The 13,586-nt window shown below is 39.4% G+C and overlaps 1 protein-coding gene across 2 annotated transcripts in view; it reads right to left on the bottom strand.

The window, feature by feature from the left end:
* The window catches only part of COMMD1 (copper metabolism domain containing 1), a 60,644-nt gene that overhangs the window by 34,681 nt on the left and 12,377 nt on the right, over positions 1–13,586 (bottom strand). Inside the window, exons 2-3 of one of the 2 annotated variants that reach the window (XM_069009127.1) lie at positions 7,362–7,643; positions 1,573–1,771 (exon numbers count right to left, since the gene is read on the bottom strand). In XM_069009127.1, the coding sequence (XP_068865228.1) occupies positions 1,661–1,771; positions 7,362–7,643 (393 nt within the window). In that variant the 3' untranslated portion in view covers positions 1,573–1,660. Of the gene's footprint in view, positions 1–1,572; positions 1,772–7,361; positions 7,644–13,586 lie in introns of those variants that run through there. The other variant, XM_069009126.1, reaches the window with a different exon arrangement.

The raw sequence follows: 13,586 nt of genomic DNA on the forward strand, positions 1-13,586 counted from the left end.
GCCACCCTGGACTGTGTTGTTTCTTCTGTTGCATCAATTCTTGCACAGCAAAAACTGGGGTCCATCTTTTATGAAAAGTATATATATATATACCCCCATATACTTAAGATAGAATAAAGAGAATCCAAAGGATTAAGCAGTAAAAAGAGTGTAATGCTCTACAAGTGTTTCTCCCCAGTTATGTGCCAGATTTCTCCTTTTGCATCTTCTGATACCTTCTCCTGCAATAGCTCTTCCTAATTAAAATAAAGATCCTGTTCTTACTTACAGCCCCGAATGCTAGTGCTCAGGGATCTCGAAAGAGATCATGACAAACCTAAAAGGATCTCCAAAGCACTTCTCAGCAGCAAGGTGGCATAGTGTCAAGAGGGGCAAGGCTAGCCAACTGGCAAAACAACAATTTTAAATGTATTTGGCCAGGCTAGGCCTGTAAAAACAAGATGCTTTGTTAGCCAATGCATGGGGCACTTATGTTCATAACAACTCCTTGTTTTCCTGAGTCTCCTAAGAACAAATTCCTAGCAAATGTTGATATCCAAGTCCTCTAAAGAACACAGATGGACAACACCAGAGCCAAGATGCAAAGAGGCTTTGATTTGCTGAATAAAGGTTCTCCAGCAAAGAAATATTCTCCTTTTAAAACTTTTTTTTTTTGAGAATCATGCAAAACTTTTGACTTCTGTTAAAAAGATGCTAGTGGAGATTATAATTTTCAGTCCTTCAACTACATCTCCCCTCAATTATAGATGAGTTTTGCTGCAAGGTCATGTAGCCAAATGGTGCCAGTCTGCATGTGGCATTTTGTGCAAATGCAAAGCTTTAATCTCTGTGTTTGCAGGCACTCTCCACACAGTTCCAAGTCCATGGTGGTGGGGAATTGCACAAACAGTGGGACTGCCTGTGATTATTTATACCACAGTAGTGCAAGTGTCACATAGAAACTGCTCTGCCAACCTGCCTCAAACAGAACAATTCCTTTGGTGATGGGGGAGATGCAATTTAGGGTCTCCGACCCTGTAGAGCCAAGTCCAAGAAAAGGTACGTGGTGAAACACTTTTGCTGGGACAATTTTCAACAGCCAGGTCTGTTGACCCCAGCTGCCCCTGTGCCAGCCTTGTTGCAATCTGTTTCTCAAGGCTGCATGTGAATGCCAGATTGATGTTAGATTGCAAAATATTTGTTGATATCATTGAGATCATTATAACAGATGGCAAGTTCCCTGTCAGAATGTGCAAGTCCTGAGAAGGTAAAAAATTTCAAGGGTCAAGGACTGAATCTGAATTTAGGCAGATGAAAGGCAGTAAATGGGCATCACTGCTGCCTTCATAGAGCTCACCTTCAATTAATGCAGAATTTTCCCTGTAAAACCCTGAGCTCAGCTACAGTCAAAAATACTTGTATCTCAGTTAAGTTATTCTATTTAATTACTTCAGCAAATCCAGATCCAGAGTAAAGACAGGGAATATATGAGTATGTGTGCACTTGCACATCTGTATATACAGGGCACAAACAAACCAGGATGGAAACTGTTAGCACTACTTACTGTAGAATACTCTTGCTTTGTATAGATGAACAGATGAGGTAAAAAATACTGTCAAATATATCCAGTGGAGAAGTGACAGTTGGAGTTGGAGTTACATAATACCTCCATTTAATGCTCTTATCTCCTTAATGTACATATTACACTTCCACGTCCCAAGAGCCACAAATAACAAAATTCTCTTCTTGTTCCCAAATTTCTCTTCACTCCGAGAAGGTGACAAAAATTGACCTGTCAAAGCAAAGGACTACAGAGAGTACCATGCAGAGGATTAAGTAAATAACTGAGTTAAGTCAGTCAACTGTGTTCCAGTTTCCTCTGTGCTGAGTGACCTGGTGCCCTCTCCATTTTTTATTTGCTTTTGCACTGTACTGCCCTTATGTAACTGTTCCCTCCAGCTCATAAATTTCCAAGGTGAACAAAAGCTCAAATGATTACATTTGGCTTGGACACAAAGGTGATTTTTTTCCAACTGACTTCTACTTACCATATTCTATCATTTTAATCACATAAAAATATTAAGCCCATTTGGGTTAAGTTGATTCATTTGGCTTCTAAATGCCTGTGCTTTCCCATTTTTGACTGGAACATCATTTCTGATGATGTTAATAGCTACAAAGATTAAGACAGATTATGGCTGGAAAGGAAAAATGGTTTGGTGGTTGCTTTTCCTTCCTCTTTGCAGGCCAGGCTGGCGTCGTTTTGGTTTGGGTACCTGGAGCTGCTTTTCATCTCCCCACGCATTGCTTGGCCCACACTGATATCCTACAAAAAGCCATGTGCCTTTTCAAACAGATCCTACATAAAAAGACTGAAGATCCATTATCTGGGGCTATTTTCAGCAATATCTCTGAAGCAGCCTGACCTGGAGTCACACAGAGGCAAAAGCAGGCGCAACCATAATCCTTCCTCACTCCTGATGTTCTCTTGCTCTGACCTCTCTGCAGCAGTGACAGCTATTGCTGGGGATAACTGGAGCTGACAAAAGCCAAGAGACCCTGGCTTAGAAAAATGCACAAAACTCCACCACATCCTCAGCAGCGTTCAGTCTGTACTCCCAGCAAGGGAATGCGATTTATAGATGATCAGTTCTAAGATTTTTTTTATTACATTGTGAAAGCACGTTCATGTGTGAATGCTATAAATAAATATAATTTGTTTATAGCACAGATGATAGAAATTTCAGCCTAAATTTGTGCACAGACATAATTAACAAGTCAGAAAAAAATTTAATCTCCCAGAAGTTGTCTTTGAGACCTGCTTCACTCCCTCCTAAAACATTAATTAAATCTTTACAGCCATTGCAACCAAAACTTGATGAAATGTAAAGCTCCAGACCTTCAAAATACCGGTACCATTTAACCTCCTATGTATAGCACATGACAACTGTCTATACTGCCTGTGAACTCTTTCCACCCATCATCATCATCATCATCATCATCATCGTCATCATTATTATTATTATTATTATTATTATTATTATTATTATTATTATTATTATTATTATTATTTTCTCTGAATTACCAGGGTCTGGACCCAGCCATCAGCAGACAGCAGGTAAACTGCCAGCTGACAGTTCCTACTTTTTCAGCATCCAGGATGTTGTTGCACTGGCAAAGGTGCACTTCACCTAGCAAGTCCTTTCATCAGAAAGCATTTTAGCTCACTGGGGAGAGTTTAAAGTGACAATCAAAATACAGTCATAAGTCTCAAATATTAGACTTTCACTCAGAAGTCTATTCCTAATGCTTGCCTATTCTTTAAAGAAAAATACTTGTCTTTTGTGAAGATACATATCCCTGGTGATTTCAGACCAGAAAAAGTATATGGAATGAAAGGCTGCTGTTTGCCCTTAACTTTGAAAGAAATGATCCTAATTTCTTACAGTGTCTGTAGCTTTTGGTATTTGCTACACTGTGGTATTTACTCACTGTATATCATTAACTGTTATGACACCTCTGTCAGGTAAATGCTTTTAGAAAAGGAAAGAGAAGAGATATACAATGTTTTGGGAAAAAAAACCTCTAATCCATAATCCTGATGCGATTACCTCAGGTCTGTCTGGGAAGATTCCTGCAGTAGAATCCCAGCTTCATGTTAAACCAGGACAGAAAATACTCTTTGATCATAAAACATGCTTTAAGATCCAACAAAGCCTCAAGAGAAGTGATATTACATGGATTACTGGTATCTTAAACACCGAAAAGAAATCCATGTGGAAATACCCATTCTGTAAGTAAGTTAAAGCAAAAAAGCCAAGAACAAAATCTCATCTAATCTCAGTCTCAGATATTAAACTGCAAAATATATAATGCTGAAAGAAAGTAAAACTTATTGGCAAATCAGCCCACAGGAAGAACACAACCACAGGGGAGAGGCACATCTCATGAGGAAAATAACATGACAAAGCCCAGAAAACAAGTTTAAATATAACCTTAGTGCTAAGCCATGGTGCAAAACCAATGCATTAATTTTCTATCAATGGCAAAGTCAGGTATAAATCTGTTACTGAAATGTGCAGGTAAGCCAACACTGCACAGCAGTGGCTGCCCACCACGTGGAGCAGTGCTGGTGCAGAGGGGCAGGAAGGGCAGCTCACTCTGCTGTCCTTCCAGGAAGATTCATGTCTGGCTGAAATTTCATGCCAAAAGAGCTTTACAGAAATGCTCAGAGAGGGAGAACACGATAAAAAAAGCCATAAAGAAGGGGGCAGGTAGCTACAGATGTTTTAAGAGAAAGCCAGCAAGGCAGATAAAAAAACCCAAGAGGATAAAACCATTGTGAGCTGTTCAAAAGGAAAAAATGTACTAGCAGTGATGAGCACTAAATATCACAAGATGAAGGCAAATGCAGGCTAAAGGGCAACTGCTTCATCATTTTATTTTTAGTCATATTGTTAAAGAAAATGGGCTTTCAAAGCTGAGCACTTCATGACTAGCATGTTCATCTGCCTTGAACCAGGATCTATAAAGACTATACCACCAGCATAAAGGAAACTTTTAATCTTGCTGTAAAATCTTTACTGAAGAAGAGTTCAAACTCAAAGCTACAGATCCTGAATCAAATTTTTCAAAGTTTGGAGCATGGTATATTCAAATGTTTCTCATTAGAAGTGTTTTTAAGAGCACTTAGGGAAAAGGGTTCATTTATTTCTATTAGCACTAACAGCAAAGCTAGCAAGAATTAATGCATGCAAGTTCTGATGGATTCTTAAAGCCAGAAATATCTCTCTCTGGTCAGAAAACATTTACAAAATTTGAAAAAATTCATGTAAACTCAGTCTAGTGGTATTTATGGAGCAGTCACTTCCCCATTCTCAACCACATCAGTTCTCACACACAGAGTCTTCCCATCATGAAAGAACCGACTGACTAAAATTCAGAGAAGACAGGCAGGAAGCCAAGTCATTTACTGAAGCAGGAGCAGATGCTCCACCAAGCAGCCCGGCCTTCTGCTGGGCAGAGATCTAAATTCAACCCAGAGACACTGAGAAGAATCAGAGTGACTTCTGGAAAGGTACATTTTCTACAGAGCATTTCTTTGCTTCTGTTGAACCATGAAATATTCATGTCAATTCATTACATATCAATGCATTTGTATACTCCTCTGTTATCATGTGTCCAAATGAAAACAGTCTGTTGTGAATAATTTACTCCTGAATCATCAGCTAGCTTTCTTCTTCAAAGCCAGATCTTCATTATTCATCAAATTCCATCTATGGCTGACAACTTTTTAGAAAATATGCTCTCTGCTAAATCTAAGAAAGGTACCAGTATATGAGCATTTGATGTTCTACAAAACTTGATATCTAGAACAGATGTGCTAACAATAAAGTAAAAATATTTATAAACACTATAAAACATGACAGCTTCCAGTTAGTGGGCTGGATTCAGTGTGCAACAACAACTCATTCAACCTCCAGTAGGAGTCTCTGTGACCAATCCTTCCAGGAAGTCTCTAAACACCTGTGGGGTTCCCAGAACTCATCCCATCACAGGAGCATGCAGCCTGATGCAAAGTGCCCCAACCCAAAGATTTACAGCAGAGAATTTATTTAATCCAAAGCTAAAGGCTATGTGAAACCAGAGCTCCTTAGAATAAATGTACATTGACTCAAGTGGTGACAATGCTAAATTACTCCATGGTTGTTTCAGTAAGTACCAGTTTAACTCACACCAAGTGTCAGGGTTGCCACAGCTCACTGCTGTCTTCAGGGAAGGAGGCAAAAGTTGTGTTTGATGGCAGTTCCAAAAATGCATTCACACAACCACTTCCCTTTGCAGCATGAAGGGCATAGCTAAAATAATTAATTTTGATTTTGCTGTGGGGCTCTTTGGTAAGAGACACTACAGTGTCTCAGAAACTTGTATTCTTCCTCCATGTTCACATCCCCTGACTCTCTGCACAGGGTGAAAGAAATATAAATGTACTTGCTGATTGATGTTTCTGTAAAAATCCATTACTGGGGGAAAAAACAGTTTCAAAACAGGAGTCACTAACTACATAATCCCCTTATGAAACACAGCAGAGATTCTGAGTTAAGGATGCATTTTTTAATGACTGTAGGTATTTCTCCCATTTGCTCACTAATGTACTCAATGTACTCATTATAATGTGCTCCCTGTAACCTTTTTATTCAAAACAACCTTTTTGCATTTGCTGCTAATAGAACATAATCATTTCCAGTCTCAAGATCCTGAGCAGAAAACTCCACTTCTTTGAGGTTAGGAAAAAACCTAAAGCCACACACCATTATTGTATTGGTCGCTGCAGACATCCATGAGGGGAAGGCTTAGGAAGGATCAGCTTTCACTGACTGCAAAGAAAAGTGAACTAACAGGATGACTTCAACAATATCTACTGTCTCTGTAGGAACCCAGTTTACATGTATATTCATCCTGGTCTTGGCTTAGGCACACAGTTGGAATTCAATCATTCCTGTGCACAGGTATATTCCAGGTGTGTGCATGTATGGATGGATTGAGGTATTCCTAATTCAGGCACTCTCCCTATTAAAATATTATGAAATACAAGGAAACTTGTTAAATGTTAGCTATTAACATCAAAATGCCCAAATTAGCTCATGGCACGATTTGCAGCAGCTACTGCTAAGAAATGAGGTTTAAAAATTTACTAAAACATTGCAGAGAGAAAAGATACCAAATTGAAACACATTTCCTGTTAGAAAACGATAGTAAAAGTGAGGATGGGAAGCTGTGCCTTTAGCTGTACATTCCTATGGACTATGGAGATTAAAAGAGGAAGGCAGTGTTCAGCACTGATAGAGCTATATATATAGATATCTTTCAGGCAGATAAGGCCAGATTGCATAATGTGACAGGTAAAAAGGATGTACTTCTAACATAAGAATGGGTGTTATGTAAAATAAAAAGGAGTCCTTCCCTTCATTTGTTGTAAAATGTTATTTGTGAACTTTACTCTTTTTCAGCTCCTACTTTGCATGTTTTAACTAATTTTAGTGTTGGATTAAAAAAAAGACTAATCAACTTTGCAGTGCATGGAATACAAACAGAATTATATGATAATGTTTGATTTCTACATCCTCTCATTTTTCAAGCTTAATGTAAAAGAGCTGTCAGTACATATATGAAGATATGAAAAAGAAAAAGGCAAAAATTGCATTGACCACCCAGAATGTGTCTTTGTATCCAAAGATGGACCACAACTGTAAGTCCATTAAAGGCCCAGTGGTGACAAATCAGCTGGCTTGATTTGGATGCAGTGAATTCAACAACAGGCAATATGCCTCAGGGCATATGTAGCTACATCAGGTTCATGTATTTTGCAAGAAGAAGCTTACCTGCCCATTTTTTCCCAGTTCCATTTCAACTATTGCAACAGGAGTGTTTATCTGATCAATGTGCCTCAACTGTGACTTCAGGTCCACTCGCCAGTTCACGTTTTTCAAGACATTATCCCAGCGGCTCTGATTGATCAGGCTCTCGTGGATATGAGTCCGGTGGTTCTTCCAAAATTTTGCAATGACTGCAGCCTGATCTGATGTGATGCCACCTTGTTTTTTGGTTTGGGCAGTGAGGAAAGCTTCCAGCTGATTCAAATCCATGTCTGCTGAAGCAATTGACTGTAGGAAAATAAAGAGAGCAAAAAGGAAAAGCTTGCTCAGAAACACTCCTTAACCAAGGACAAAAAGGTCACCATCTTTAGGGTTTGACAAATACTGGATCTTAAAGGGGTTGTACAAACAAATCTTAGTTATGCAAATATCCTGACACTTTTCATTAAAATTCAATTTGCAAGTGTCCACTACTTATCCCAGATTCCTGCCCCACAACAGCTGGAGTGGATCGGTACCAGCAATGAGCTGGAAGCACCTTTGGGAATTCAGCACTGGTATGGGATAGCAAGGAGGCTTCTCCCTGTCTCCTGGCCCTTTGCCCACTGTGCCACAGGCGTTCCCAACTGGACACTGCTACAAACACTGCGTCAGGTCTGGCTGCTGGTCCGATGGCCAGCAAACAGGAATGCTGGGACAAACAAGGCGTGCTCCTGGGCTGAAACAAGTGAAGGGACAGCCCAGCTCATTGCAACATCCACAGTTTCATCTGCCACCTCCACACCACACACAAGGAAGCAAACCTGGTAAATGCTGCACCAGTAAAGCAGGGCCTGCAGTGCTGGCCACAGCCAAGCAGCAGCAAGAGCATGACTCTTTCAAGGAAGAGTCAAAATGCAAAATGCAACTGCATTTTTTCATCTGTATTATTCTATCTATATGGCCCCAAAAGCCTTAAAAATGCAACTGCAGCTTCCTTTAAAGCATTGGTGGACTTTGTCAGGCTAAATACTTTATTTGTGTTTTGCAGCAGAGTGGAAGGGGTCATTTATTCCCCTACCCTGTGCAGCAACAGAAATTATTATTATTCCTAAAAACCCTTTTTTTCATATAGCTATCCAGTTTTTCCATCTATTTTTTCAAAACTGATAAACCCACAGCCTTACATTTGCATTGCCTAAGTGGCAATAGCTACTACTATATATGGCCACGAAGGGAGGATGGGAGGTGGAGAGAGGAAACTGTGGTTAAGTTTCCCACCGTCATTTCAAGCAGATGCTTTTGCTTCATTTTCACACAAAATGGATGCAAGTTCTCCAAAACAAACACACCACCTCCAAGCACACGCTGACACAGGGCACAGCAAGGTGAAGTGTGGCCAGTCCTCGGGATTTGCCTCGATTTAATCTTCCTTGACATGGTACTGCTACAGCTGTACTCCTTGCATTCAGGGAAACCACAGCCTCATTCCTTTAGCCAAGGGGCTGACATTGTGTGGCTTTGGGCTGGACACAAGCACTGGGCACTGCACATGGCTTGTCTGCAAGACTGGGCAGTGCTTATCTAGAAACTGAGGTGCTTGTATACAGAGTTTTTTTACGAGCGATGAGCTGCTTTGCCTTGCTTTCACAATAGATCAGCTGCCATCTGTTATGTGATTGAGCAAATAAATGGCAATCAACACTATGAGTAAAGCCTTGGTTGTATTAAGGTTCCAGCTTAATAGGAGCATCTGTGATTTTATTATAAAATCTGAGCTGCCTGGTGCACCATTCTGGCTTTTCTATAGGGCATTTGACATATTGGTACATATTGCTTGCATTATATTGAAAATATTTAACCTAAGAGGTAATTATCCTGTACTAACTCATTATGCTGGAAGTGAAAACAGCCCTTCTTTTCATTTTCAGAAGAAAAGCTATTCAGACTTACAGCCCTTTCCTACAGTCACATCTTACACAAGCAGGACTGTCTACTAACAGCAGTGTGGAGTATTTTCTGGTTTAATATTCTTCACATCACTACATCTGTGTTTGTGTGTTGTGTGACACCAGCTACTGCTCATGTACATCTCCTGTGCTGGTTTATGTGAATGGGGGGAGAGGAGTGGAGGTGAATCAACAAGCACAGACCCCAGCACCTTATGCAAGCCCTGTCAAGATCAAGTTCAGATGCAGACTTTCTTCTCAGTTCAGCTGTGCAGAAAATTGCCTTCTGTTTATTCCTGTGCAGAAACCAAGAACACAAACTGTGTCCTCTGCACTGAGTGAAGGAAAGGTATCATGGCAAAACAGCTCATCTGCATTAAAACAGCTCATCTGCATTAAATGTGAACCTGATGCAGATTCATGGAGATACCAGGTACCCCTTTTCTAGGCTTGATTTCATAACCTTCAAATATTTCACATCTGTAATCCTCCAGATTTTTTTTTTTAACCTCACTCTTTTCACAAAAATCCTTTTTGCAAGATGCATCAAGATTTCTGGCAGTGCCCTTCTAAGCTGATAAAAAATCACAGACACAAAGTTCCCTATTGTGCTTGACACGTGATATAAATGTGACTTTGAAGTGTATCCAGACGAGGAAGCTTATGACCAAACTTGAAGTTTTAAGCATAAGGAGCACAAAACAATATTATAGGGCATATACAGGACAGTTTAACCTGGCTGTTTGGTAAAAAACATCAAGAGATTGACAATTAGTTATGGTCTAGTGTGAGCTACATTTAAAAACTCTGCACCTTTATGTATTATAAGCACCCTGATACAGTTTGCTGCCAAAAGAGTGTCACATAAAGCCAGAGGAAGGAAACCATGTATGATAATTAGCAATCATTCATACCTCCCTCACACACATGTGCACGTGTACACACAATGTGGGTGGTTTTATACTCTTAAACTTACTGTACACAGCCAAGAATCCAAAGAGTAACAAGCACACCATATTTTGGTGGAGTATTTATCAGATAATGCATACCTTAAATAATACAGCCTTGTAATCCATCATTCAGACTACAATCTCTCCCTTCTTGGAAATATGACTACTACTTAAAAATTCCTTTATAAAAAATTAACTGGAAGTGGGTACAAACAATCAATGAGTTACATTTTGGTACAGCTGCATGAAGATATCAATTAATGGAGACATATTTTCTTTGAAATTCCTCAACAAATCCCACCGGCTATACTGGTTTTGAAATCACATAAGAACAGTAACTCATTTTAGTATTCTTTTTCATCTTAACTTGAAAACATTTCACTGCAGACAAAAAATGAAAGAACATTTAAAGTCTTTGCTGATCTTCTCTGTCTCTTGTTGCATGAACATTTACACGATTCATTCTTGAAACAAATGTAGTTCTACTCCATTGCTTATATGAAGGGACTCAGTTCAGACTTTTTTTAAGCTTGGAGAAATGTTTTAATTTATCTTGGCAAAAAAATTATATTTCCAGTCTTACTCTGCATAGCATTACAAACAGTTCTTTCAATTACTTTTAACAATGCTCTTTTATTACATAGAATATCAAATTATAGTGGATACATCTTATTGATATTTCTAAGGATTAATTTAAAGCTGGAACATGAGTGGTTCTGTGCTTATAACTAGAGACAGATAAAATATATCTGATTGTAAGTCTCCTTCTCATGCTATTAAACCCTAGGAGCTTCAGATAAGCATTTATCAGCACCAGGACAATGACCAGCTGTTGTTCAGCTCCCACTGCCATGGTGAAGATTGTTTCACTGCTGGAATAAACAACACATGCACAGTTTAGCATCCTAACTGGAAAATTCTCAGAACTTAAAGGTATTGAAACCTGTTCTATCCATCTGCTCCTACATATGAATCACTGTCAGCATTGGTTCTAGAGTGAAACATCTTATTAAAGCCAGTTACTTAGTCCAGACAGACATTAAAGTGCAGAGTAATTGCCATACCTTCAGTCACTGTACTGTTAGAGACACATCATTATGTTATAGAGACTTTATATTCTCAGCTAATTTCAGTTTTTGTTGGTAATCATAAGTAATTTACCATTTCAACATAAAAATCTTCAACTAACAAAAAGCAGAAAAGTTCTCTAAGAATGTATAGAATCACAGCTGTTCTATGCCAGTGCAAAATGTAAATTAACTTGACTATGACTATTCACTTAAATGTCTAAGTAAAAAAAGCCTATTTCAAAACTAGAGTCTGTAAGACAACATCATTATACAGTAAGAGTTTCCTCACATTATGTATTTTGAGATTTGATAAAACACATTTTTTCTTTTCCCTCCTAGAAAGCACAGCTTATGGACAGCATGTCATATTACAAGCACACAAATCCTGCCCTCAGTGACTGGCAACACTTTCCTTTCCAGAGGCTGAGCAGATGCTTTTGAACAGCAAGAAACAGTTTTGGTCATACTGAATTCTCCTTGTGTTCTCCTTCAACACATACCCACTATGTCTTCAAATACAATTCAGCCAATAAAAATACGACTTCAAATACCATTTCCTTAATGAAACAATATTTGATAATCTGGAGAGTTTTGTATTAGCTTAATTAGATCCATCAGACATGTGCCCTGGTACACAGAACAGGAAAACAGACTTAAATTCATTATCTCTTCTGAGAAAAAAAGCCTTACAAGCATGCAATACTAGTGAGAAACAACAATTGGTAAAACTCACAGGGGAAAAAAGAATACATTTCATTCTCAGAAATAAAACATTACTTGTCAACCATCACAGAAGAGCTCTAAGGGCTGGACATGCCAGCATGTGGGGGCATTTCCTCCAGCTGACCCTCAGAATTGCAGGCTGCTGCCAGCCTGTAGCACAAAGAAATCCCAAGCTCACAGAAACAAACAATTCAGTGCCATGGACCGTGCTACTGAACTCACCTCCTCAGGCTTTTGGGAGGTGGGGTAAGAGGCTATTCCTGTATCACAGCCCTTGTCATTCATGTGCTTTTAGAAATATAGCCTTGAAAGCCATTTCTCAGACCCCAGGAATGCATGCAAGGGGATGTGGAAGCAGCTGCAGACAGGAGGAACATGCCAAGGAACCCTGCTCAGCCAAACATCATCACACAAAGCCCATTCTGGGTAACACCTACGTGTATCTCTTTAATTTATCAGCCTCAGAAGAAAACCTTTTCTGGATTTGGGGGCAAGCAGGGGCTGCCTGCATGGGAAGAAAAGCAGCCCAGAAGAGCACACGAGTGCTGGTGACACTGTGCCATTTGTCAGAACCAGCTCAGCATGTTCCTCCACAAAGAGCAGCTTCTGACAGGAGGAATCCAACATCTTCCCAACCCTGTGGTTTCTGGGCCTTCCTGTGTAAGTGTGTCCTAGCCAGACTCTCCCAAGGGCTGCTGAGATATCCAGCCCTGTAATAAATGAGCTGTTCCCACAGATGTTCCCTGGATATAAGTCCAGAAGACTTTCCCACGTTTCTGGAGACAGTGGAGGTTTTCTGCTAGCTGGTAGGTTGTGCCTCACGAACACTGTTTATTACGGTCCAAGAGCTCTCCTGAGAATCAGAATTAAGACAAAATTAGATACAACAGCCTGCAGTCTGTCTGCACTTGGAAATGGTGATCCATCTTTGGGGAAAAAAATCCCCCAAAACTAAAGGCTTCTACACCCCCCATAAACTTCTAAGTCAGAAATCACAAGTGACCTTAATACATTTTGTATTTCTACAACAAAGAGAGATTTTAACTCATCTTAAGTCTTCATCTAATCCATGGGAGATCACACAAATTCTTTTATTCACATTCTATACCATGTCCCAAGATTACTTTTATTTGCCTCTTATGGAGCTGTAGTACACAGCTAAAAGCGAAATAAAACAGTTTGCTAAGAGAAAACAGCTACCTGTGAACCATTAAGAGGTTAATTATACATAAGTTGTTTAAACCCTGTAGCTTACTTTTTTTCTAGTATGTAACAGGTCTTCTGCAACAACTATTTTTTTATTCCAACCTTTTGATTCCTTGCCAAGGAGGCACTCACCAGGTCAACAGAAATTCAGTAGACTTGTAAATATTTTTAAATTTGACTTCTGATTTTCATTAAGCTTTACTCTTGGATGGGAAGACTCGCAACACACACCAACACAAAAATTGCTACTGCAAATGGGAAAAATGTGTGTGTGGATGATGAAGTTTCAGGCAAAATTACATCCTTCCTGTGTTCCTGATCTTATTAAGCTTGATTCCACACAGACTTGTCAAT

Source organism: Aphelocoma coerulescens, chromosome 3, assembly GCF_041296385.1.
Source record: "Aphelocoma coerulescens isolate FSJ_1873_10779 chromosome 3, UR_Acoe_1.0, whole genome shotgun sequence".
In the NCBI taxonomy this organism is placed as follows: Eukaryota; Metazoa; Chordata; class Aves; order Passeriformes; family Corvidae; genus Aphelocoma; species Aphelocoma coerulescens.